A 27707-nucleotide genomic window follows, 5' to 3' on the forward strand; every position below is an offset into this window, starting at 1 on the left:
TTTATTTGTCTTAGAGCTTTAAAATATAAAACTTTGCTTTTGCTAAAAAAAGTATTACTTTAATAAGTTTTTAATAATATAATGCCTTTAAAAATGAAAATTTTTTGAAATATAAATGTTTTTTTCTCTCTGAATCTTTTTTACCTAAAGATCAATACACTATTTTTTTAGTTTCTTTATTAAAATCCACATAAAAAATCTTGCGCGATTAATTGCCTTACAGTGTTTGAATCAATAATAAGACGTCTCTCCGAGCTTCTGTTACGCTCTTCAAACAATTCATGAATATTGAAAATGAATTTCACCCGCAGCAAAAACACACATTTTGAAATGACAGTGTTTTGGAAGTTATCCTTTAACACACTTACACTGTCATGCTGGAAGTATTTGAATATCTCACAAACTTTTGCGTGATTTACACAATTTGTCCCTCTAACTTTCTCCTACTTCGCACCAGCGTCACCCAATTTTCACCAATTTCGATGCAACTTGGATTCTGTGCAATAAAAAAATGTGAATGTCATTCGTCTTCAAAACTCTGTGCTAAAGAAGAAGTTGCGGAACTTCCTATTTCGCATTTTTCCAGTCTTTGCAATCCACTTTCGAATTCTTATTTAATCATGTCTCATAGCCCCTAAAGATGAACTTAAACACTCACAAACACATTTATCTTTCTTAGAGCTGAGATACCATATTAAAGACGGAAATAAAAATTTAAATAATGGTAAATATCAATATAATTACCTATTTACTACTTATGCATATATTGAAACTGTTCCTATATTTTTTCTTGTAAATCTACGATTATTTTAACTGTTACTGTCTTCTATTAATTTATAGCTGAGATTTTCTCATTATTCAGAATAATTTAAAACAGGGAAAACTGGAGATTGCAACTGAAAAATTTTCTGCAAATATAAATATGTAGATGGCTCTTTATGTGAATAATGTAGTTGCCCATTTTAAAGAAGTCCTGCTCCTAAATGGAAAGGCATATTTTTATTGAATCTAGCATTTATAAATTACGAGCAATAAGATGTATTTGAGGAACTGCATATCACATGTGGGAAGTTTTTCGAAATTGTCTTTAAAAAATGAATAGAATAATATATACCTTCGTCAACTAAATGATTATCTAAGAAAAATCTCCGAGGTGCATTATAGTTTGCTGAAAGATAATATTTATTCCTTTGAGAGTTTTATTTCATTAATTTATAGAACATAAACCCTTAGAAAAAAAGATTATTTCCACTCGAAAAATGCAAATCAAACAACAAATATTTAATATAAAATTTAAACAGTATTTAAATATTGATTCTGAAAAAATAAATAAATGATAAAATAAATAACACAGATGAAGTCACTCCGAAAATTCCATTTTAATAAGTTAGTGTACATACGAAGCAAGCATGATATCGCAAGATATGATACGGCAAATTCCTAGGAACATGCGACATTCTTTGGGTGCAAGGTTCTATTTGGATTCATTAACGTACTATGCCCATTAATTGAAAAATTCTCAGGTCTCATACATTAAAAAAATCTTTAAATGCAGATTTCATTTCCAAAATAACTTTTGGAGAAGAAAGTCTAGATAAAGAAGAGTTACATAGAATTCAATACTTCTAAATTTGTCTATAGAAGATTCACTGTGATATAAAATAGCTCAATTCTCTTTTAATTTTTACTTGGAAGGGGGAGGGTGAATTTAAATATCTATCTTTCTCAAGCTAATCAAAGTGCCAAAAAGGACAACAAAAATTTTTAAAGAAGGATAGCAAAATTTAATTTCTCAATACATCGATTACATCTATACATAGTATAAAATGAAGTCTTCTGAAAGCGTCTGTATGTGGAAACTCTAAAACCTCGAGAAATACTTAACTAATTTTGGAGATATTTGTACCATTTTGTAGGGCATTTATTAGGAAAGGTTTTAGAAGATTGAAGTTATATCAAAATAAAAAAGGAGTTTTATAATTGCGATTTTAATTATTTTCCTACTACGATTCGCGCATGCGTAAAGCAGTAGTATCTGTGCTTTGCACTAATTCGCGTGTGAGCGGAAATCTCAAACTTCGCATGTGCAAATAGCAAGAGCTGTGGTATTCATATGCGATACATTTCTTTATTTACGTCTGATTTTGAACAGCGAATCAAATCTCATTATCCCCAAAAGAAGGAAATTCAACTTTGGCCGGAGCACATTAAATGCCCAAACGCTTCGTTTGTTGCGTGATAATGAAAATGTAGAGGAAAGAAACGTTAGGTTAGCGAATATCAGAGAAAGAATATCCACACTTGGATAAAATGAAGAATAGTGTGCCCCCGAATTTGTCGCCAATATTGCAAGCCATCGGAACGCTCTTCTCGCAACCCTAGTGCTGTTTTGTTTACTACTTTTTGCAATGGTTAAGTTGTACATAAACTATAACTATATTATGAAAAATGTTAAATTAAAAATATTAAAAAATATAGATTAAAAATTTTAATTTTGTTCTTTATTATAATTAAAAGTTTATTAAATAAAAAAAGTTAAGCTCATAATTAAAAGTTATTTTCTTCTTTCTTTTTTTTAATGTGAATACGAACAGAAAATATTTATTCTTATGCAATTTTTAATCGTCAGTATGTGCTTAAATTGTCTGAATTCTCACTTTAAAAGACAGCTGCAATGGAATTCTTCGCAGTTCTGGTAATTCTTTTGGTGTTCTAACTGTTGGTTCCTTCATAATTTATTATGTCGGGAGTATTTCGAAGGGGGAGGAGTTAAATATATATATATATATATATATATATATATATATATAATAATGCTGTTTTGTTTGTATTGCTTTTTTGTATTGTTCCGATTGCTTCTTTCTCCTTTCTTCTTTAGTTTTGGTCATGTACTGTTTCTGTTATAAACACAGTCCTTATGTTCAATGTGCTAGCGAAGTTACTAGGTTCCCACTCCCGCTGCTAGCGAAGCCGTAGGATGTTTTTTTAAGTTAAAAAATTCTGCCCGATGCCTTCGGCATCTGTAGAAGGCACCGGGCAGTATGGAAAAAAAATATATACTTATCAGTTAAAAGTCCTAATTATATGGCGGGAAATGGTAACCATAACTGTTCCGCGGAAATACTTGTTTATTTTTTCCTCCATCTTTATTGGCGACTTGGCATTGTTGGCGCAGCAGGGGGCACACTATAATTCACTTTTACCCCACACTTTCTTCAAAGGAGAGTTCTTCTGCTGAGCGAAGTAACCGTCTCTCTTTAAATCGCGCTGTAATTGAATTTCAGCGACAGAATGAATCTCGCCTGTCTGCTGACAGAGAAAGACATTTAAATTTGAAACACAGGAGAAGTGAAAGAACAAACGTTCCTGATATTTGGTTCAAAAAGGAGTGCACCGCTCTGAATTTCAATACATGTATGGATTACAGAAATGATGCCTCGGTTTCAATAGGAACAGTGTTCATATTGTTCAGCTTTAAGAACAGCTTTGATATACAGTCATTTTCGCCAAAAAATAATTCATAGCCAAATTTTAGCGAAATGGCCGGATGCGGCGAAACGGCAGCAATACGGTAACGGTAGCAAAAGTGACACCAAAAAATTGCCAACTTCGCAAGGTGTAAAATGATTGTGTATTAAAGCTTAGTCCAGCTTTAAAATGGAAAGATGAATCAAAAAGCATGTGTTGTTTACAAGGGAAAATTGAAATCATTTTAACAGTCTAAATATGGAACAGCATTATATGCAATCATTTTCACCCAAAAAGTTTCTCGTCAAATTTTAGCGAAATGGTTGAATGTGGCGCGAACGGCAGCAATAGCGTTTCCAATCTAAAGGTTCGAAGGAATGCTGCAACAAATTAACAGAAGTATAGAAAAAAAAGTCAATAAATGCAGTAAAATGAAATGCATGCAAAAAAAATTTCATCGAAAATAAGGAAAATAAGTAGAAGTATGTGCGGCAGGAAAAAATCAAGGGAAATGAACAGGAAAGATCGAAATACAGTAGCATATAAAAATGGCGGTCATGTAACCCCAAACAAAGTACCACCGAAAAATTGCCTATCTCGCAAGGCGCCAAATGACTATATATCAAAGCTTAGCCCTAAATATTTCTGAATATGTGCTATAAAAAATTGTTTTGTAGTTATTTTTGAGGATTTCTAAATATCTTTTTGATCCCGCATGACATTCCCCTGTGATATCGTGTGGAGGCTAGACTTAAGTCTAAAGCTAATTTTTCCTCTTAGATGTTATGCCACGGGCAACGCTGTGCGGGTACTGCTAGTTACATCTAAATTAGATTCTTCAATTACCCGTAATTTGATATTATATACTTTTTTAAATTGATCTCCAACAAAACCTCAATAGCGGTTTTTATTTCATTTGATACATTTTGTTTTGAAAAATATTTTCTCACATTTAAAATCACTTAAAACTTTTCATAATGTGAAAATGGACATTTTCTTTTTGCTTTATTTTCTGATTATAAATTGTTAATTTCAGTGTGATTGCATAATTAATGTGAATTAGGATTTTTTTTTTTTTTTTTTTTTTTTTTTTTTTTTTTTGGCTGAAATCTACTTTATGTATAGCTAAGGAGGCCAAGTATCTAAACTCAAAAATCAAAATAATTGCATAATTTCTTTGAATTGAACATTTGCAATGTGGCTTTTTTTTTGTGCTCTTCATGGCGCAATAGAACGAGTTTGATGTTTAACCCAGTAATATTAATCTAACATTTTATCTTATAATAATTCTTGCCATTGACCAAATGGATAAAATATTTAATAAGGATATGCATTTTACTGAAAAAACTTTACATTTTATTAAATTAACCCGTTGTGTTTTGAGTTTTTGATTCAAATACCGACTAAAAGACAAGTAAGTGTACAATTTTTCTTTTAATGGATTTAGTCAAAAGACAAAACATATATATAAGAGATGGTCGTAAAACTCATGACCTATAAATACAGATATAAACTTCACCCATCTAGTTTGTTGAGTTATCACGTTCATATATATTGTTAGAATCTGCAATACAGTTTCCCTGAATAATCGCTGGAAAGAGAGATTCACAGGCATTCTTAATCCATGCCGAATGGATGTCAGATGAATCATCTTCGGTCTTCGCAACCTTGGCGATTATGTCAACAGAGTGGTTTTGGAAAATACAAGAATTACGGCTCTATGTCTATTAGAAACCGACAACTGGAAATCCTTTTGGAAAATTTAATATAATGTCGCGCCTTCTTGGGAGATTATGTAAAAAGATGAGATCACACGAGAAATCCTATAAAGCCTTCGCAGAGTGACGTTTTTAACTGCTTGATATCGTTTTCTATTTAGGGGTTCATCTTCTATTTACTGTCTTTGTTGTTCTTTCTATAAATCTTAGCTGTGTTTCTGTTACTAGGTTACTCCTAGTTCCTAGAATTCTTTGGAATAAAGCATCATTTCCCATTAACCAGCATTTTGGACTTCTTTAACGGTATACACCCACCGATGGATTTCCATAACAATACTCTAAACAGACAGACAACCTTTTGATGGATTTCTTATATCGTTTACATTTTATATAGATTCGCATTTCTAGTAATGAAGTCATGCATCAAATTTCATTTTGGTAATTGAATGAGGGTATTCAAACGAAAGAATAAACCTCTAAAAGATAAATACCCTAAATATGTAATAAAGATCTATAATTTTGGTGAAAAATTCACATAACAAATTTCAAAAGACTATCTTTGCCTTATACCTTCCTGATTTATTGTGTTCTCAGATCGTTAGACGTAATTTCAATAAATTTAAAAGTAATTTTTAAAATATTTTTTCAATAATGCATTACATCGCAGAAATTTGTTTTTTAAATTGTTTAAGTCCTCTTTTAAATAATACATTTTTCTAAACGCACAACATTGTGGCATCAGTGGTGAGAAAGCGAGATTTAATTTAATTAATGATTAATTAATAATGAACTTCTGAGAATATTAAAACATTATATTAATATTTAGTGTGCACAAGCAGGTATACAAAATTTCAAAACTCAAGCACATTAAAATGTTTCTAAAATTTCATCTGTACGAACATGAAGCAAGTCCAGATAAATAACAGCGTTTAGTTCAAAAGTTGTTTTTATCAAACTCTTGAAGTGGGGACTCAAGAGTTTGACTTAAAAATCTCAGAACTGAAAATTTTAACTTTTCCTTCTTGTACGAGATAGTAAAAGAATGAACGAATCTTAGTTTCGGTCGCTATGGTACTGAAACATAAAACGCTCTTGTGAAAGTAATGCTGAAAGTAAAAATTTGATTTTTGGGGGGTCTTGGCCAGGGTACATAGTTTTCAGGTCAAGAAAGGGGGGGGATAACATATCTATTAAAGATAACTTATGCTTGTTTGAATGATGAAACAACACTTGAAAAAGAAAAATGAAAGCTTGTTTTTCAATACAATGAAAAAAGTAAAATTTTTAGAATGTTTATCTATTGTTACCTTTAATCGTGTTAGTACATTTTTCCTGGGAATGATGTTTTGGGGGTCTCTTTATTCTAAATAAATTACAGAGACTTCTCGCGGGCTCTTTAACTTCTGCGGAGGAAAGAGATCCGACATAAATTCACTAGCACTCTTTGAAAAGATGGTATGAATTTTAAAAATGCATTACAGATATATGGATGAAATAATTAATTTGATAATCGAGTAACTTTGTTTAGATGCGTCAGTAACATGCTATAGTAAGCAAACATTTGCGTCCGATAAAGTTTCCAATTTTAAAGACATTTTTTTTTTTTGTATAAAATAAAATAACACATACAGTATTCGTGAAATGAACTCAATGGATGTAAAGATGAGTGGCAATGCAAAGAGAGAATTTGAATCTTAGAAATTAACTGAAATTGTTGTAAGATGAATAGGATGGATGCCAATCAATTAGACAAAAGCGAAGGAATTTAAATGTTTTCTCAAAAAGTGGTAGAAAAGGTGCAAATAAAATTAATTTATATTTTTGATTATGTTGATGTGTGTCTTTAGTAAATTTACTGTATTTGAATGAAATTGCATTTACTTATAAATGTATATTATAAATTTGAATGAAAACCATTTCGAAATTTATACCATATTATCGAACATTTGGAGCAATTATTATGCCATTTCCTTTTAGTTATTCTTAATTAGAGCTGTATTTTTGTACTGATTTTATAATATTGGGTAACAAGGTTGAGGAGTAAAGTGGCGGAAATCACATTTCCAAGGTTATGTCCATGATAGATGTGATCTGTGCGATTAGAGCTTCATCTTGTTTCGTAGCAAAAGTGCCACAAGAACCGCAGGTGTGAGAACCCAGAAGTGGTCGAAGAGGCGCGTACTTCCACTGCACACCTCCTCATATTGGTCTTTGACGCCAAATTCGAGACGCTTCGCCAAGGTGTTTCCCACTTCGTCGCAGTACTTTCGGCTCTTGTCAGCAACACAAATCATTGAATGCATGTCCCTGGAAGAATAAATTTGTAAAAGCGTCATTTATGGCTACTGATTCTATGAATAAAGCCTCATTTACATAATCGTGCTGACTGATTAGGCGTAATTTGAAGATACTCTACTTACTGTTGAACATTATTTGCAGATATTGCAGCTATGAATAAAATACTATTCACAGATATTTTATATTCTTTAAGATTTATAATTCTTTTATAAGAGCTACTTAAAGGTTCTCTAAAAGAATACAGTACATTCCCGAGTATCCGGCCTAATGTGGCCGAAGAGTAGGCCGGATAACAAAAAAGCCGGATAGGCCGGAATTCTATGAGCTCTTTTCTTTTCCCACCAATACCAGAAGACAAATTTTTTATATCAAAACTCAATGTCATAATACGTAATTTCTTACTTCTTATTGAGGACGAAACCCTCCATTTATTTCAAGCCAAGCTGAATGCAAACGCGGTCCGGTGAATCATAGAAGCAGTTGTCGTTTTTGCTGTTACGACAGAGTCTAGTCGCTATATAGCGCGTAATTTCTCCTCCATACTCACGACAACTTTTGTTCGGTTATCACATATTTTAAAATCTTCACTTAAAAAACACTTTAAAAATCGTTCCCAAGAACAATTTACTAATCCTGTACGTATTGTGCAGTTGCAATCAGAAACAGCAGCAACATTTGAGGTCCGTTACACATTGACGAAAGAATGAACAACGAGCAGAATGCTGCTCTTTTCCTGTCACAACTTGTATTTTCCACACGACATGAAGGAGGATAGAAGCAGATGGCCGCTTCCAATGCCTTGGCAATGTTGCCAATGCAAGCCTTGCCTTTTTCATTTAATTGCGACAAAAGAAAAACTAGGTCGGATAGTAACCAAGCCGAATAATCACGAACCGGATACTCGGAAGTGTACTGTATTTATAATTTCTATTCCTTGTAAACAATGTTAAGAAAATCGTCCAGTGGATATACAGCGAAAAGATTTCACTATGCTAAATAATAAGAAATGACGTTTTATTTGAAAAAAAAAGGAAAAACTGAGTAAATGTTGAAAAAACACAGACAAGATATGAACACAGAACAGCGTTTATAGATACTGATAATACACAAGCAGAAAACTAGTCGCTAGATAAATCACAGCACAATTAATAGCTCTCGCTATCGCCATATCATAATGCGATCAATACTTCACAGAAAGAACTAATCCTCATATAAGTTCCTTGTGTTATATAGTAATAGCTCTCGCTATCGCCATATCATAATGCGACCAATACTTCACAGAAAGAACTAATCCTCATATGAGCTTTTTGTGTTATATAGTAATAGCTCTCGCTATCGCCATATCATAATGCGACCAATACTTCACTGAAAGAACTAATCCTCATATGAGCTTCTTGTGTTATATAGTATCCCAGTAGAGTGTAATCTTCGTATAGAATCTTTCAGAACAATTTATAGATATCAGTTCTTAACAACAATATGGCCATAATTCCTGCACTTTTCAAAACATTCCTTTTTCTTATGAAATTACCAAATGGGCTGCAAAATCATCGCTTCTACAACCATTAAGAATCGCTGTGGATTTCTCTTTCTAACGATGAAGTTATGCAGGAAAACAATAATCTATATTCATAGTATTACGAAATAGAAAAGGAAAAATTTAAAACGTGTGTATTTTAAATTAGTAGTCCGACAATAGATTAGATTTAGAAGAGGTAATAAATTAAAATCAAATATTTCATTTTACAAACATAAATTTTCAAAACATATACCCTAAATTTAAATTCTCGAAAATATTTACTATATGCAGCCGAAAGAAAAGGTACCATAATCATATATTATAGGTCAGTACTTGTAACCGTCAAAGCAGAATACTGGCATTTTACAACTCGCATTTGGCTACAAATGTATGATTAGTTCCTTTCTGTTAACTTTCTGGCTCATTAAAACTTTTAAAGCTAAATAATTCAATGTTTTTTTTTATTGAATATTTACATTTTATTGTTGGAGTTACAAAAAGGTTTAAACTTTTAAATTAATAAATTTTAATCTTCAATAAATGAAAATGCTATTTAAAGTTCCCTGCTAACAAATAAATCATATTTCAAGCCTTGGAGATCGTCTAGATAAGAAATTTGATAAAAACTTTATATATAGTTTCAGTAAATATATCACTTTCAACAAATTAAATCAAATTTGTAGAAAGATATAACCCAAAATCAAAACTAAAAATATTACATGTGTCAATCGAAATATTAAAAAAAAATCTAGGCAAAACAATGTCAAATTTCATAATTTCAATTGCCAAAAAAAATGTGCGATAGAAAAAAACACTAATATTAACAGTACCTGTTTATAACGCTTTATCTGTATGTATAGAATTAATAATCATTTTGTTAAATTTAATTTTAAAAAGTAAGAATTTAAAATTCAAAATTATAAGTTTAAAAACGCTCGTATTAATGTATTAACAATTAGATTTTTTTAAAATCATTTCTTCTTTTCGGTCTTCGTTTTGTAATTTATTATTATAGATACTTTGAGATCTTGTAATTCCCTTTTTTTTTCTCCCAAGTGTCATTACTCGTATGGAACGAAAATTGAATAAAATTAAAGATTAATTAATAATTTTTTGAAAATATGAAAGTAAAGAATGTTTGATGAAAGCACGCAAATGCACTAGATTTCAATATTCTAGCTTAAAATCGATTAGAAAACTATCTCCGCACGATTTTGAAACAAATCAAATGAAACAATTCTCGACTTCCAATTTTTTTTAATTGACTGTTTATATGCATGTTTACAAAGACTTTCAAAAGAAGCGAACTGCTCTTATATAGAGTCCAATAATAGCATGACATCATTTCAAAAGAAGCGAACTGCTCTTATATAGAGTCCAATAATAGCATGACATCATTTAAAAGTGTGATAGCGAAAGATGAACATACCATCTCACGAAAATCACTGATGGTTAATACAAATTATTTTAATCTTCTATGGCCTATACAAACGTCAAATTATTAATATATCAAAATAAGCTAAATAATTGTTGAACGCTAAATTTTATGAACAATTTTCTGGTTGCTGCTTTCAGATTATTAGGAGTTTTTCTTAAATTATCCGTTCATTTTGTACACCAAGATAATATCGTATGTAATTTTTTTAAAATGTCGTTTTCATTCCATCTTTATTGCCAAATGGAAGAGTCATTTCCCCAGTATGATATTATACATGTGTAGAAAGTAACATAATAATAACAAAACACCCTCAGATATACGAATTTATTCATAGCAGCATGAAATAATTATAAAATAGGAATTCAATATGTACGGTTTGCGATGACATGTTAAGATGGAAGGATTCAAATTCAAGTAAAGGCTTAGAATACCTGATAAGTTGAAAATTGTTCTTTTTGATATTTCTGTCTAAAAAATGTAATATTTCCTTTCCTGCCTCACTTTCACAAAGTTATTGTTCATTACATAAATTGAATTTATTAAGTGGCAAATTAAAAAAAAAAAAAAAAAAACCTAGGAATGCAAATGGATAGTCAATGTTTTTGAAAAAAAAAAAAAAAAACCACAGTGAATTCTCATCGTTCATCAATCTATAAAATCGCAATTACCAATGACACTTTGCTGTTCTTGTAGAGACTTTTATTTTGCAAATATTGTAAATAGTCCTTCATAGGGTTTTCAAATCATGTTTTTAACTGAATTCTCCACTAGCTGCTAATCCTTTTTTTTATATATACAGTTTGAAGCATCGTTTGAAATTATTTCTGATTTTATGATGGAATATATTTATTCGCTTTTTATTAAAGAAAATAAACTATTAATAGGTGTCGTTATCCCAACTACAAAACAGAAACTTTTCATTTCACTATATTTTATATAAATTAGCGGTATTGTGTACGAATAACATTATTTAATTAAATCTGATGATGGCTGCGATGTTTTGTTAGAATTTTTAAGTAAATATCGGTGATGTTAAGCGAATAAATTGGAGAAAAGAAAAAAAAATGGATTGAAAATATGTTTGAATGTAAATGAGTTTTGTGAAATTATATAATATTTCTAATAAATATTATGTACTCGTTCCACAGCATCAAAAACTTATCGATGAATTGCATTGCAATTTTAATTACGGTGTGATGCATTTACGACGCAAACTTCAAGACAAAGGTTAGAAATTATAAACTTCGTTCTGAAAAGTTTGTTATACTTTTACATAAATAACTGATAAAATAATTGCATAAACGAATCTTTATAATTTTAAAAGTACATTTACCCACTAAAATTATTTTTTGGATGAAAATAAAAATGCTTCAAGGCGAAAAAATCCCTTCATCATTCTTGTGGAGCCTTAGTGGCAAGGTGTCGGTTTCGAGACCGGAATGTTAGAAAGTCAGTACCCAATTCCTTTAAAGTTGCTTTGAATACTTTGTCTTGATGCACGTTAAATATGATATCATGAACCGAACCCTCCTGTTAAAGTGGTACGAAAATTTCAAAAAGGGTTGCTACGGCAGTTGTCGTTCTTGTCATCTGACAGAGGTTCATAATTTCGCGATTAGTCCTAAAGTAGACCTTATGTTGCTTTCAAACATGACAAAACTAAACTATCTCTACTGTGATCATGTATAGTCCTAACTGTATTAAATAAGAACAGGAAATTAAGTTCAACTTATTAAATAAATGCAAGAACTTGATAAATGAGACACATGAATATCTTTCTTATATTTCCTTGTGATGGAACGCATAGATAAAAAATTATGTTATTCAAAAATTCTTCTTCTGGTGGATTTTAACAGATTTCGTATCAGTTATTTTCAAGGTATATTAATTTACCCATATTGAAAACCGACAATATGTACAAAGTTAGAAATAAATCGAAAAAAAAAATTGGTTGGATATTATTACGAATCTGTTAAACTGTAGCTCTGCCATGTTAGTCACATTGTAAGGAAAACTGATTTACAAAGATTCTTGATGTTGAATAGATGATTCAATGACCGCCAACCTTTGTGACCATTTAAGGACTTTTGCGACAAAAAATGATGGCTAAGAAAAATGCAAGAATCATGGCCCGATCTCTATTTTAAACAGAGATCTGAAGACTCTTCGGAAAATTTTATGTGATATCATATCCTATCGGAAAGCGTACATAATTTCAGAGGTTAAATCGATTCAATCTCTCTCTGGAGTTGAGTTTAAAATGCAAGTTGATGCTCCATTTTTCTGAAATATTCGTAAAATAAAGCGTCGTTTTCCATTATCCAGCCTTTTGGACTTCTTTAACGGTATACATACCAGACGATTTTTGTAATAATGCCTTCTATCGTTTTCAGACTAGGTTTCGAGACCGAAGAATTGTAGGTTCGTGAGCCGATTCCACTAAACATTCTCAGTGTATTTGGACATAGTGTCCCTAATCCAACAAAATTAAGATTTGAGTATTCTCTACAGTTGTGATGAGCAAATTTGGAGACAGGTATGCCGACTCAGCTGATTTTCTTTCCATCTGGCCCGAATTCAGAATAGAAAGCTCATACCAAAATATCTTCAAAGCGAAAAGTTTAAGAAATCTCTAATCACTATGTAATATCAGTAACGGCCTACTAGCATGGACATCGTCTTTCAGTAAAATGACCATTAGCAAAGATACCATCTTGAGCCAGTTAACTCAGAAATCATCAATTCTACAAAAAATATTTATTAAATTATTTCAGTTTTTTTGGGGGGGGGGGCTGCTTTACCCACAAGTAGCCTAACATTTTTAATTCCAACAAAGCCGAATGGTCAAAGAGAAATGCGATGCTTTTTCCACTTACATGCAAACAGATTGCAACTTCTCATCGTCGAATTTTTTCTCAAGATGCTTTCCAGAGCACTCTTTAAAGTCTTCGGAATGCTTGTCGATGCAGGGAAGCATCTTCATGTAAGCTGAAAAGAAAATAAGAAAGAATATAAATAAAAACTGTACTTTAAAATTAAATGATAAATGAAATTATTTATAAGGCATGCTTTTTCATAAGAGAATTTCTTTGACAACTCTTCAAAATTTGGTGAAGCTAAAAGAGCAGTATCATTAAATTAATTTGTAGCGTATATAGTTACTTATCAGGGTGATGCTTCTCAACAAATGATTCAATAAATTCACTAGCTTTCAGTATTTTCTTTATTTCACTGACAGATTGTTGCTCTGCTGAGACTGTTATTCCCTCTTTTCATGGCGGCCAAACATCGTCCGAAACTTTTTGGTGTAATACACAATGAAGCTCTTTGCTAGTTCAGGCTATATTCTACTTCCAGCTCACCAATGTTCTTTGCTGTCCAAATCTAACCCATCTCCATAATCTTGGCTAAGGACTAATTAATGATTAAATTAAAAATAAAGTTTATTGTTTAATACATTAATAGAAATATATTTCGAAAATATGCTTTTAATTCGTATAGTAGTAGTTTTAATTAGTATTGAATTCGTAGATTAAGTCTTCATAGGCATTTGCATAAACACTTTGCAGTAGCGTTCGGCAACGCTATACAATCAAAGCTTCTTCCATGCAGATATAAGGATTCTCTTCAAACAAGTGTTCAATATTGACAAATACCCAAGATACAGACCAATCCAGCATGTGACATCACGAGTCATCTCGTTACTTGTTATGCGAGATATCGCTCGTTAGAAGAATCTTATTATTATTATTATTATTATGTTTTTCCCTTTATGCAAATCACTTGTTATGGGAAGGGCTGGTTGAGCGGATTATGAGTGTATATGAAAAATACTTCGTTCAAGTGTTTAAAAAAATACACAAACTGATTCCAGAAATGACAATTCATCAATTAATACAAGAATGAATTTATATCTTTCCTACTCTTTTTCTGCTTATTAATTATTATTTATACTCTAAAATTTTCTCTCTCTCTCTATTTTGTTTTACAATTCATACTATTTTAATGAATAGAACACTTTAAAAGAAGAAAGGAATTGTAGTAACATTTCTAATCATTTACTTTGTCATTCCTCTAAATAATATTTTCTTAGAATTATCTTAAATTCAATGTGAGACTTTAAGAAACTTTTGGGTAAGGGAGATTTTATTATGTTCTTCTTTTTGTCTCTATTGCAAACAGAATATGCTAGCCAGTCAATAGAGGAGCGAGACGTTCATCGTTCATTTCCGCTCGTTGTTCAGAAGGAATATAAAATATTCATTCAATAGTTCTCTGTTTAGAGTAAAATTCATAATAATTCGTTAATAAGTATGTGCTTAATGAAACTATTTCTCATTTGTTATTGAATATTGTTGTTGTGTTGATTCCATGATGATGGTGTGGCGCCACCTAAAGATGAATTTGAAGAAAAAAATAGGTTTGACAGTCTCGTGATATTTTTAATATTGAATTATAAATAACGAGATAAAAAAGAAAAATGATTAAATTAAAAATAAAATTTATTGTTTAATACATTAATAGAAATATATTTTGAAAATATGCTTTTGATTAGTAGAGTAGTAGTTTTAATTAGTAGCTTTTATTGTCTCAAATTTCAGAATCGACATTAGGAACTCTGTCATCAGACTCAGATGATGTCGTAGGACAGTTTTACTGAAAATAGACAATATTTTCACAATTCGAGCATTCTGAGCTGGAGCGAGATGTTATTATACAAGAATACAGGTATTCGATTGCAGGAATGACCTGGCTAGGTTGCCAGTTTGTCTGACTGCAAATGAACCTCTTATGCTTAATATGGGTCCCCGGGATGTGTATATCCCCGGAATGTATATACAGGCTCCAAAATTCTCCAGATCTAATTATTAAAAATTAATATTACAATAGAGTGAACCTTTCTGAACTGGGGCCAAATACAAATCTTAGAAGTCTATCTTCTGCACAAATATTAAAAAGTGCTGCAAAAAAATCCAATTTAGTATTAGACGTAGATTTATTTAAAGTTTTGAATCAACTTTTGAAAGTCTCAAATGAATCGGGGTACATTTTGAAAATTTAGCGATTAATGAGTTTTCTCCCACTAGTGGTCAAATATTAAAGATTTCAATCATTTATGTATCTTTGAAAATTCTATCTATCCTTTATAAAGATAGAATAATAGCAAAGTAGATTTGGGAGGAGTTCTATTGTTTCTTTGCAACTAATGCTTTCACAGCCAAGTCCGCCACTGACCCAACTGACCCAAGATGTGAAAACAAATCGTGCACTACTTACTTTCTTTGTGATGCGTGCCCGGACTGCACAGTTGGTTCACTTGATTGTAAAGAGTGACGGTGAGAGCTGAAATCAACGGATAAGTCTTCTTACAAACTTCGGTTGCAATATTCAGGCATTCGCTATCTTCCTGGAGTTTCCTGTTTTAAAACAAAATATGTACTAAATTGAAAATCAGATAGTTAAATAACCTTTTAAAAAATTGTAAATCGGGGAATATATTACTGGTAATACAACATACCATTAAAATATCAGAAACGGTTTTTTTGTTGTTGTTGTTGTTTCTGTTGTTGGTATAGTCATAAACAAAGTAATAAAAAAAAGAGAGAAATAAGTCATTAAATAAATGTAATTAATATAAAATAAGTATTGAAACTTTGTGAGGATGTAATTTAAACATCGATTAAGCATATTTAGAGAAACTATTGTGATAGTTTTTACTCTTTCGTAGCGGATATATAAAGTATTGTAATCAGCAAAAAAATTCGATTTCAAAATTTTGACGGATCTCCATATAAAAGAGTTTTTTAAAAAAACACACAATTATGAAATCTGACCAATTGATCTATTTATCTCACCATCAATGATCATAAAAACCAAAAAATACCTTAAAATAGGCGTATAAAACTTAGTGCGAGGAATTTAAACCAATTTATAGGTCTCTATCAAATTTTGAAAGAAATCCATTCATAGGAAATTTCTCTTCCCGAATGCGAGCGAATTCAATAACGACTAAATGTAAAGATGTAGATGAATAAAGTTTGGTACACAAATAAAATATCTAAAATATAATTCTGTATTAAATCTTAAACCAAACCCTTCGACGAGTTCACAGTCTCTCGATTTATACATTTGCATGCATATAAACATGAAAGCTCGAAACCCAAATGACACAGATAAATGCTATTTCTAGTTACTAAAATTCTATGTCAAATTTTGCTTTCATTCAATCGTATTCCAAAATGCAAATTCGAATTTCTTCACAATATTACTAAGTACTTATTCATCCGTATAGTAGCAAGCAAATTTTTGTTGAAATGACAAAAAAAAAATGAATTTCATCATTTTGAGGGAAAAAATCTCATAACTTCATTTGTCTTTGTCACTTCTTTTTTTCAGCAAACATTTTGTGTTCATATTTCCATCAGCGTAAACTTTCTGAATCAGAGTACCGCGTAAATTTCACACGGTAGGAAGGAAGATATCGGGAGACAGCAGTGACAACATTTAACCGGATCCAAACCGTCATTTTGTTGAACCTGATGAGTGAGCGGTTACATTCATTTTTATATACGAAGCTCTTCAGGAAACAAAGTGTGCATAAGCTACAAAACCAAAGTCCATGTGAATACTTTGGGAAATACATAAAATATTTATTTCCGCAACCCCTGGTTTTGCCACCACTTAGCAATTGCGTACGAAAACAAATGTTCCTTCGATGTATCTCAAGTCAGTCATGGAGAGACCCATCTAAAATCATTCCTTTAGTTCTAAGATCAGAAGAGTTCATCTCCCCTCGATTCTCTAACACATTATGGTGCATGGTTTTCAAACAAAATGATGTTTTCATTTCCCATGATTGGCTCCAAAATTTGATGTAGATCCACAATATTGGTGATACCAAACTCAACCTGTCTTGGTAATCGCTGCTACCGCGTCCACGTTCTTTTTACTTGCGGGTTTAGCTACTTTTTTTTCATTTCACGCTCCGAAATGGGTGGAGAACACATCTTATAATTAGAGAGATTGTATTTATTTTTAAAGAATTTATAATTCGATTGAAGAAACTTTTAGAATGGATATTATATATAATATAGACTTTCAATCTCTCTCTCTCTCTCCATTTCAAAATACAACTTTTTCGTTTCGTAAGTAAAGATTCCTCCTTTTTTTAAAAAAAACTTTTCCCTCTTTCGCTAATATGACATTAGGTGTAAAACTTTTCTAATAGCTCTGAAGGTTAATATTTAATTTTATCATTGTGCTGTTTTCTAAGTATCACATCTTTTAGGCATTTTTTTCTAATTTCAAAACACTAAGAAACAATTTGTAAAGTCCCAGCAGAATGCGTAACAAACACGTAAAAGATTTTTAAAAAATCTTTCTAAATACCAATTAAAAGTCCTAAGATAAGAGAATTCCGATTAAACAGTTCAGAAGAAAAAAAATGAAGGGAAACATCTCCCTAAAATAGTATTAAATGGTGAAATCGCTTTCTTTATTTTTAACTGGCCGCCTATGGAGACCGGCCAGTTCGCCGGGATTTATGGTTGCACAAATTTTCAAAGTATTTCGTATAGATTGCTTTTGGTGGCTTCCTCAGAAATGTATTTTTAAACTTCAAATTTCATAGAATATTTTTTTTAACTTTTCATTACCCCGCTAATTATAAAGTGCTTCTCTCTAATCTATCTTTTCAATTAAAATATGAATTTTAATTTGGAAAACGTGAGTATTTAAATTTTAGCTAATAGAAAAACTTTCTTGGTGAAACTAAATACTTTTATTTAAAAGGTGAAAACAGAAAGCAGAACCATTCAACATTGAAGTTTTGTGTGTACTAAAGAATATTTTCCTTGCTCGGTGAAAATACAGTGCACTAAAATAAGATAGCGATTTGCAAGTGATTAGAAGGATAATACATTTATATGCATGCATTGACTTTACATTAAAGAATTGCAGGATTGTAAAATGGATGCATTTTATAGAAATTTCATTATTATTTGCTGGCGAAATCAAATCTTAATTCTTACAACAAATTTCAAAAAGTATGTTAAAAGCAAACCTTAAATACAAATCCACTAATTACGGAAAAATAAGACTTTAATTTTTCATCATCAACAATGGGAAAAGAGCCAAGGTGTACAATGAAAATGACCTGAATTTCATTTCAACCATAAAATATAGTGTTGTAAAATAACTTTAAAATAATTCTAAAAATTTATTTAAAAACTTATACTGCATAGAAAAAATTATTTGGCAAAACAATCGTATCAACAAAAAGATAATTTTTTTAAATTTTAAGATGATGTAAAACTTTTTTTATGCTGAAATATTTTTTTAAAATTATCGCTTAATATTCCTTGAATTTAATTAAAGTTTTAACCAAAATTTCAAAAGAATCTCTCAGAGGTGGTCATTCCCTCTCTCCAATCTATATAAGTGAAAATTTTGGTAGCTGTAGTTATAATCGGCCCTGTAGAGAGCTAACATCACAGAGGCACATAAATACGAATATACACTTCTTCCTTTATTATTATAATTTTCATGTTTTATTTACATTTATATTTATTATGAAGCGATTAATAATGGCAATATTAATTAGTTCTTTTTAAACTATAAATGCATTTATGTAAAAAACAAAATATCACTATGTTTAATTTCATATCTTAAAATTTTTATTTACCGTCTATGGCAATCGGCTGGTTATTGCGTTAATAGACCTTATAATGTTTAATTAAATGTTTTGTTCTATGCATTCCCTTGATTTTTGTCATGCCCCCTAAAATTTCATCTTCAGTTTGACATGGAAATGATTAAACCTCACATAATACCAAAAAAAATGTTTTCTCTAACCAAAATGCATTCTAAAAATTTATGTAATGAAAATAGAATCGTTCAGCAATGATGTCTAATGGTATTATAGAAGTTTTTATAATATATATATAATTTAGGCAATGCCACAGATGATTATTTAATAAAAATTCCTCTGATTCAATATAAAATTCGGTTTAATATAATAAGAAAACAGTTTCAAGTGACGTAAACTGTAAAATACTTTTACACCCGATTATATTACAAAAAAGAACCACAATTTTTAAAAATCAACACATTCTAAAAAAAGTTCTTCATTCCTTACTTGTGAAGTAAAATTTTGATTGTAAGTGCAACAAAATTTTAAAAAGTGCATTAAAAGTGCGCTTTAAATAGGAACTTATTCACTATGGAAAAATAAGCCATGTCTTCATATTTCATCTTCAACAGTGAAAAAAAATTATAGGTTGAATTATTTATAGCAAAACGGTTTAAGTATTTTTTATAACCATGAAAATTATTACTGTTAAATGAAATTAAAATATTTTTAAATGAATAAAAATCTTTACTAACATTAAAAATTTATGTTGCGTATGTGTGTCAGTCTGTCTGTGTGTTGGCTTCTATAGGCAAGGCCATTTGACCTAGAGATAAATAGATATACTTTCAAATTTGGCCCTGATGCGCTTCAGAGGGTGAAAAAGAGCACCTAGGGGTGGTGTTTTTAAATAAAATTTTAGTTATAACTGTAATTAAAAAAATAAAAGGGATTTAGATGATTTTTCACAATAACTTTCGAAAATACTGCCACACAAAAAGAAATAATTTACATCGTTTCAAAATAAAAATTTAAAAAAAAAATCTTTTCACTGATACCAATTTAGTCTTTGTAATTTTTTTAGTCTAGATTTAATTAACTTTTAAACATAATTGTAATTATGTTTCACAACAACGTTTTTATTGTTGTGAATGAAATAGGAAGCGTTTTATCCATGCACTTTTCTGGATGAATAAAAAAGTGAAGTAACAGTACCGTAAAATTTAGAAGATAGAAAATTGTACATAGTATCTCCAATAGAAAAGCTCTTATGTGCAATGAAAAGAACGTATGTAAGATATCTAAAATAACATGGCTTATATAGATGACAATTTTACGGAATCATGGACATACAGTTATATCTAAAAGATTTAACTGAAATTAAATATAGCCAATATTTCCGGATAAATAACTTGTTTACCAAAGAAAGTTAGTAGATATTAAATTTCAACTATAGTTAAAATGAATTTATAAAAGACAATCTTTTGACTTTTAAGGTGATTTAAAAATCATTTATGTGCAATAACAATTTCAAAAAAATGTTGAAAAAAACATAAAAAAAATCTTATTTAAATTTTAATTGTTATTTTATTTTAATTAAAATTTTGAAAAAATTGTTCTTAAGAATATGTTTTTGTCATTCAAGAAATACCTGTACCAAATGTGGTAACTACAATTCTAAAGGTCATTTCTGTACAAATCTACTACTAATAAAAATGAATGTGTGTTAGTACTTTACAAGCTAAACAATTTGAACTAGAGTTACCAACTTTGGCATATATACAGTTGGGACGCACGCTAGAAATTTGTGTCTCGAAACTAATTTTTTAAAAATTTTAATGGAAATCTTATTAATTAAAAATTAAGCTGAATTTTGAAATTTTTAGCCATATTTTCAGAAATTATCATTAATGTTTTTATCATCTAAAAACTATATTTTCGTTGAGAAAAGGGAGTAAATAAAATACTAATTTTAAGTTTCAGTCAATAAACGCACTAATAATATAAATTATGAAATCTCAATTTTATACAATCTTACGGTCCTATGAATCATATTCAGCAAAATGATCCGAACATTCTAAATATTAAATAAAAAAGCTTTCAATCTTCTGCGATCAAAACTGTCCAATTTATGAAGTTTTGAATATCGTTTCTTTAGAACAATCAGTAATTTTACTCCGTTAAGTCAACCAATTAAGATGAAACTCTGTGTGTTGATTGGCACGTACCCTAAGAGACGATAAACGGAGTGATCTAAAATCTCGTGTTTTTATATAGTAGTAATATTCAAATTTTAGTCACAAAAGAGTTAAACATATTTTGTGTGTGTAAAATGATAGTATTTTAAAAATTTACTACTGTTTGTAATTCATCAAAACATTTATTGAATCAAACTACCTGAAACACTATTCAATTTTTTTATTTAGACTATTTTTTTTACTAAATACTTATACCTATTATTAGCAGTTTAAAAATAAACCGTTGGACCCAAATTAGAATTCCTATCATGTTTGCTTTACATAATATAGAGGTTGAATTAACAATGAAGAGGTTTTAAAATTTCACAAAGCCTTTTTCTTCTTGCATTTATTTTTCAAGAAAATATCATGTTTTTTTATTCATTTCATTTTTTATATAGACATGTACCGAATATTACAGTTTGTTTGTCTTTTTGCGTTTGTAGAAGTTTACTTAATCTTTTAGTTACAGTATTTGTCAGCATGATAGCAGCACATTGATAAAACCTACTTTTTTTTTCTTAAATAATGGCCATAATGATGAATTTTTAATACTAAAATTATCTCATTCGAGCAAAAAAAATGTAACATTCTAGACCGTTATACCTTTTAGTTGACCATTTTGCCCAAATTTTTTAGAAATCAAATTTCACGCAAATTTCTATTTTCGATCTTTTTTTACTAACTTTTTTTATTTTATTTTATTCATTTTTTTTATTCATACTAAGTTTAAAAATTGTTATTAATTATTAAAAACTAATAACTGAATATATATATATATATATATATATATATATATATATATATATATATATTAATTTCACCATTTTAATGCTGCCTCAAGAGAGATCTTCCTACCATTACATAGTGACAAGGCTGCTGTTGATTGGATAAAATGATAAAATTAAAATTTTAATTAAAAAACTAATGATGATGAAATTCAAATTTTGTTAACGTCTTCTTATATTAGAATCTAATTTTTTGCTTAAAATGTTTGGGACTGAAGTACATTTTACTAAATCCGATTAATACCATCTTTGGACTACATAAAAATTTGAGATACTTTTTTTTATTTTTAACAGTAAAACAATATAAAGCACCATTTCTTTGATCAGGACTTTCATTCTTTAGGATATCTTTCTAACTGATTTCTAATGATTCAGAAATTAGCTACAAGGCTACGATTAGAGTGGTTACTCTCTACACTAAGTCAACAACGTCGTCTGATAGTAGGCCCAATGCATTTTAAATATGTAAGACCGTACTATTTGGCAAACTGCAAACACTACATCTAGATATATTTATAAAAAAAAAAACTTACTGGCAAAATTCATCGATTTCGGATTCCGTCTTCTTAGCAAAATGATAATCATCTTCAAAATAGTCTTGAATCTTTGCAAGGCATTCTTCCAAATTTCCTTTGTTGCATGATTTTTCAGCTTTGATCCACTGGACAACTGAAAACGAATGAAGAGTACAATTCAAAACTGCCATTTTAAAGTCCCAGGTGCAATTGCATGCTACAGATACGGACCAATCAATCAAAAACTTCAATTCGATAATTTATTGGCCCTCTTTCAACCCTATACATTTTGGGCATCTTTCCTGCAAGACAGAGGAATGCATTTGGGACCAAGGAATAAATATCAAGAGTTGGAGGAACGTTTAAAAACTTCTAAACTTGAAGACATGAAAGATTGTTGTTGGAAGGACCATGCTAACATTTCCCAAAAGTCCTCTAAATGGCTCAAATCTGGGCTTTGCGGTGGTTAGGATAGATGTTGGAATTCAGATTCATGCTGATTAAACTACTACCAAACAGTTCTGGTGCAGTGGTGACATTATTATACGTAAATGCGGATGAGATGGGAAATGCAATATGGCAGAATTGACTTAATACCCAAAATGTTTATGTAATCCTTGGTTAGAACTCTGTCTCTCATAAACAATTGGAGAAAAGTGTCAAACCAGCAGAGTGTGCTCCACACTACGACATACTCAGCAGAATATTTTCATAATTCACCCTCTTAGCTATCTTTGCTTGAATATTTATGGATTTCTAATTCGCTGGGAGACCTAAATCATCAGCACTGAAATTTATGAAATTAAATCTAATTATATATATCTATGCAAACTACCATTGTTAACATACATCATGGGGAAAATATAATTACTTTGGATGAAACTTGTTAATATTATTGATTTTTTGTTACTATAAATAATATACTTAAAAACTGCTATCGCGAGTTTCAAGTTATCATGTGTGAACATTATTATTTTTTAAGCCATTGTTTGCCTTAATTAATTTAAGTCATTAATCAGTTTAAGCCGGTTTGATAAAAGTCACGCTATAGGATTACGCATGCGCCGATATTTTAAAAAATAACAATAGTTCATCTCACAATCGATCGAGCCCCAAATTTTTTTCTCGAGGTCAGAATTTTTTTTAAATAAAATTCCGGTTTTAACTGGTTTGGAATTATCACTTAACTATTACATTGAGTAATCATTAATTTTTAGAAAAGCAATGTTTCCCCCTCATCTGAAAATCTTTCGATCTCCAAAACATTTTTTGCAGGTTAACTTAATCAAAAATGATAATTTTAAAAAATTATATTATTATTATCATTATAATATAACCCAATTATAATAATAATAATATAAAAATTGTATATATTATTATCATTATAATTGGATGATAATTTTTATCGAAATATTAGAGTGACGGTTAATGCAATTTGATTATATTTGGAATATGATCAGTTCAGGGTGACAGGTCAATGAGATGTCGCATTTTGAGGACAATTTTTGATCGGCCGACTATGAACGCAATGCAATGGATGTCGAAGAAGTTAAACCAGCAGATTTTTAGACTTTTGATTTAAATATCATTCATCAAGCTTATAATTAGCATTACTTTTGGCTGTATATTGGATAAGGTGATAAAATATTGCATTCTGCTGACAATTTCTGGACTGCCGAAACTATGAAGTAAATGCGATGGAAGTCCGCAGATTTTTAGACATCTGATTCAAATATCGTTCATTCAGTTTATAATTTGTACTATGTTTTGCCGATGACAACCGATAAAGTAACAGGTGAATAATATATCGCATTTTGCCAACAATTTTTGATCGGTTGACTAAGAACTCAATGCGATGGATACCGACCATGTTAAGTTCGCAGATTTTCAGACATCTGATTAAATGTCATTCATTCATCTTATAATTTGCGCTATATTTAACATAATAATCAATAAGCTGAGATGTGAATAAGACGTCGCATTTTTGCAGACCAATCTTTTTCTTACGGCTAAGATGTTATCATAGGTTAGGAGAAAAAAATAGTTCTCATCGAGTATTTCGATTACCTGCAAGCAGAGTTATTAGGGAAATATAGTTTTTATATTATCCATGAATAGGGCGATAGAGTTGTTTTTCCTCATTCAGAATTCAATGAATAATAATTCTAAAAGTGATCGTCATTTTTTTCATCTAATTGTTACTTTCTGAGTAATGAATTAGAAAATTTATTTTATTCTTTTCACTATGAGAATGGTCTGACTAAAATCTAGTTAATGGTTATACTGAATTTAATAAAACGCTCTTTTCTTTTGACACTCTTCGGCTTATACATGCTAAGAAGAGTTTCTTTGCTGTAGCCAAATTATGTGAATTCATTATAAATCAATGGAGTTAGCAAATTGTAAAATAAGTTTATTTAACAGCAAAATATCTATTTTCTTTTGCACTCTAATTTATCAGGCTACAGTTATTACGCTAAAGAAATATTATCGATTGCAATTGAAGACAAAAAAAATATTTTTATGGTAGCTTTTTAGATATACTCAAAGAGTTTATCAAAGTATTCACTAAATTTATTAAATAAATTACTACTTAAATTCTTCAAAACTCTGCATTTAATATTATGACTATGCAATCGCGGAATGTATCTATTTTTTTATCTTTTAATTATTATTCACGGCAAATAATAATATAATTTCAGGTGCTTCTAAATTTTTAATAGACTTTGAATAAATATTTTAAAATAATAAAGATTAATAAAGAAAGTAAAATTATGATTAAAATAGTTATTCATGGAATATTCATATATCAAACAATAACCCCTTGATATACGAATTTACTTAACCTTCTAATTAGATGGAACATCTTATTTGAGACAATTAATTTTATTTTAATCCCAAGAATAATATAAAGGCATTTGAAGTAATGATGCGTTTTCAAGTGATTTTTTTTTTCATTTTAAATTATTTAATATTTTCACTTAATACAGATTAAAAATTAAAAATTTAGTGATTCGATGCTCGATTCAAACTTATTATTGAATACAAAGGAGTTAAGAAAAAACAATGCGTGCAACTGAGAGGATAAAACTCATTTTTTGGGGAAAATATTAGCTTGCAATAGCTTCGAGGGAAAAAAGTGTTTAACTACAAGACCACGTGCCTGAAAATGGAGATAGGGGAGTTCATATTCAAGATCTAATTGTTGTTTAATAAAATGGGTTGATTTTTACTTTCTCGTATACGTAGAATAGAGAAAGTATTGTTATCGTCAAAAAATTCGATATCGAGATTTTGACGAATCTCCACGTTTTACACCTCCCCGAGTTTGAAAAGCACATTTCTGGAATATGCCCGTCTGTCTGTCACAAAGATAACTCAAAAATGAATACGTGTAAATACGTTGCAATGAATGCGAATAACGTTGAAATTCTTAGAAAAATTATGTTAGGTAGGCAACTACTTTGATGTTCAATAAAAGAAACTGAGAAAAAATTTTTAAAAATATCTTTGTACATTTTTAACAGTGAAAGAAAGGGTAAGTATCTGAATAAAAAAGACGCTAAATAATATTTAATTTACTTCAATTAAATATAAAAATTAATTATTATGAGTTATTTTGAAGGCAAATGAGAGAAATTGTGCTCGCTTTCCGATAGGATTTGTCTTGCTCTTCGTTGGCAAACCTCTGGCGCCGCCCCTGCCTACTCCATCGAAGAAAGCCAATTGGCAACCGGAATTTTCCCAAAACTGACTGGTTCAAAATAAAGAAATTATGGATTTTCCTAAAAATATTCAAAGCTTCGTTAAAGTCTAAAAAAAAAAGTCTTAAGTCTTCGTTCGTCTAAAGTCTAAATAAGAAAAAAGCGGTGAAAGTTATATTGATAGTATTTATTAATAGTATTTAATTATTTTATAAGAAAACATTTTCTTTACATTCAAAATATCTTATGTATCTCTACTAATCATTTGTCATAGCATATAATTTTGCTAAAATTAAATGTAAAAATATTTTAATTCCAGAAACGGCGGTAAAAAAGATCAGGATGTAATTAAGATTTTAGATTTACTTACCAGAAATGATCAAAATAAAAGTAGTAAGACATTGCTTTATCTGAAACATTTTTGAATACTTATTCTTTATATATTTTCCAGGTGTTATTTATTTAAGTGTTGAAGAATGAATGCAGGATCCGATCCTCCTTGCACTTCTCTTCCGGGATGCATATCCTTTCCGGAAGCAGACTTCTCGGTTATCTCTGCATCTGCGCTTCTTCCTTTCTCTAGAACCCAGATTGTATCAAAAAGCAGACAAGTGAGATGCAAAACATCAGTGAAAAAAAAAAAAAAAAAAAAATCTTCAATACTCCCGTGTGATGCAATAATGTGGCGGATATCTTGCTCATCATTTTGTTGTCACAAGCTGCTCCATGCCATTTTGGAACATTCATTCAATCATTACGAGTTACAATTCTTAATGGCCTTCTGATTTTTCTACATTTTTTTTAGCATTACAAAGCCATTATTTGCCCTAACTTCTGCTTATCATCAACTTGTTGACGTAGCGCTACTCGAGAATAAATCCTTTCAAGAATTTTCAATGCAATATTCACTAATTTTATATAAAATGTTACAATACGCTAAATATTTTTATAATGTAAAATCTTTATCATCTTTTAGAATATGTTTTTCATTAAAATTGGTGTATCAATAGAGCTAGTTGATTTCTAAAAACCTACGATAGCTAATTTTCTCCATAAGTTATTAATATTTGTTTTATTAGCGATTTTTATTATTGTAACTACACTTTTGTTATGTTTTTGCTCTGATAAGATATAGTTTATCAAAGTTGTTTGGCATCACTACATTATATTTATTAATACTAGCCACCTGTGGTATTCGATCTGCTAGTTTTGATAAAATGCATCTAGTCAGAAAAACAAAGAAAGAAAGTTAAATTCAGATTGCTAATAGGCACAGAGCATTATGATTAATAGACTGTGCTTGAAAAGCGATGCACTTGTCAAATTGATGAAATCAGTTGTTTAAGTTGCTGGCGCTGCCTTCATCTTATTTTCCAATGTCTCTCGAAAATGG

The 27707-nt window shown here is 30.0% G+C and overlaps 1 protein-coding gene across 1 annotated transcript; it reads right to left on the reverse strand.

Annotated features, from left to right (window-relative positions):
• Window positions 1-1360: 1360 nt before the first annotated feature.
• LOC129957473 (uncharacterized) lies at window positions 1361-26810 on the reverse strand. The gene is made up of 5 exons (XM_056069798.1): window positions 26685-26810; window positions 22629-22764; window positions 15719-15858; window positions 13318-13429; window positions 1361-7493 (listed from the first exon to the last, which is right to left on the reverse strand). Exons 1-5 carry the CDS (start codon window positions 26731-26733, stop codon window positions 7286-7288), a joined length of 645 nt encoding a protein of 214 aa, XP_055925773.1. The 5' UTR covers window positions 26734-26810; the 3' UTR covers window positions 1361-7285.
• Between the last annotated feature and the right edge of the window lie 897 nt (window positions 26811-27707).

The sequence above is a fragment of the Argiope bruennichi genome, chromosome 2 (assembly GCF_947563725.1).
Source record: "Argiope bruennichi chromosome 2, qqArgBrue1.1, whole genome shotgun sequence".
Lineage (NCBI taxonomy): Eukaryota > Metazoa > Arthropoda > Arachnida > Araneae > Araneidae > Argiope > Argiope bruennichi.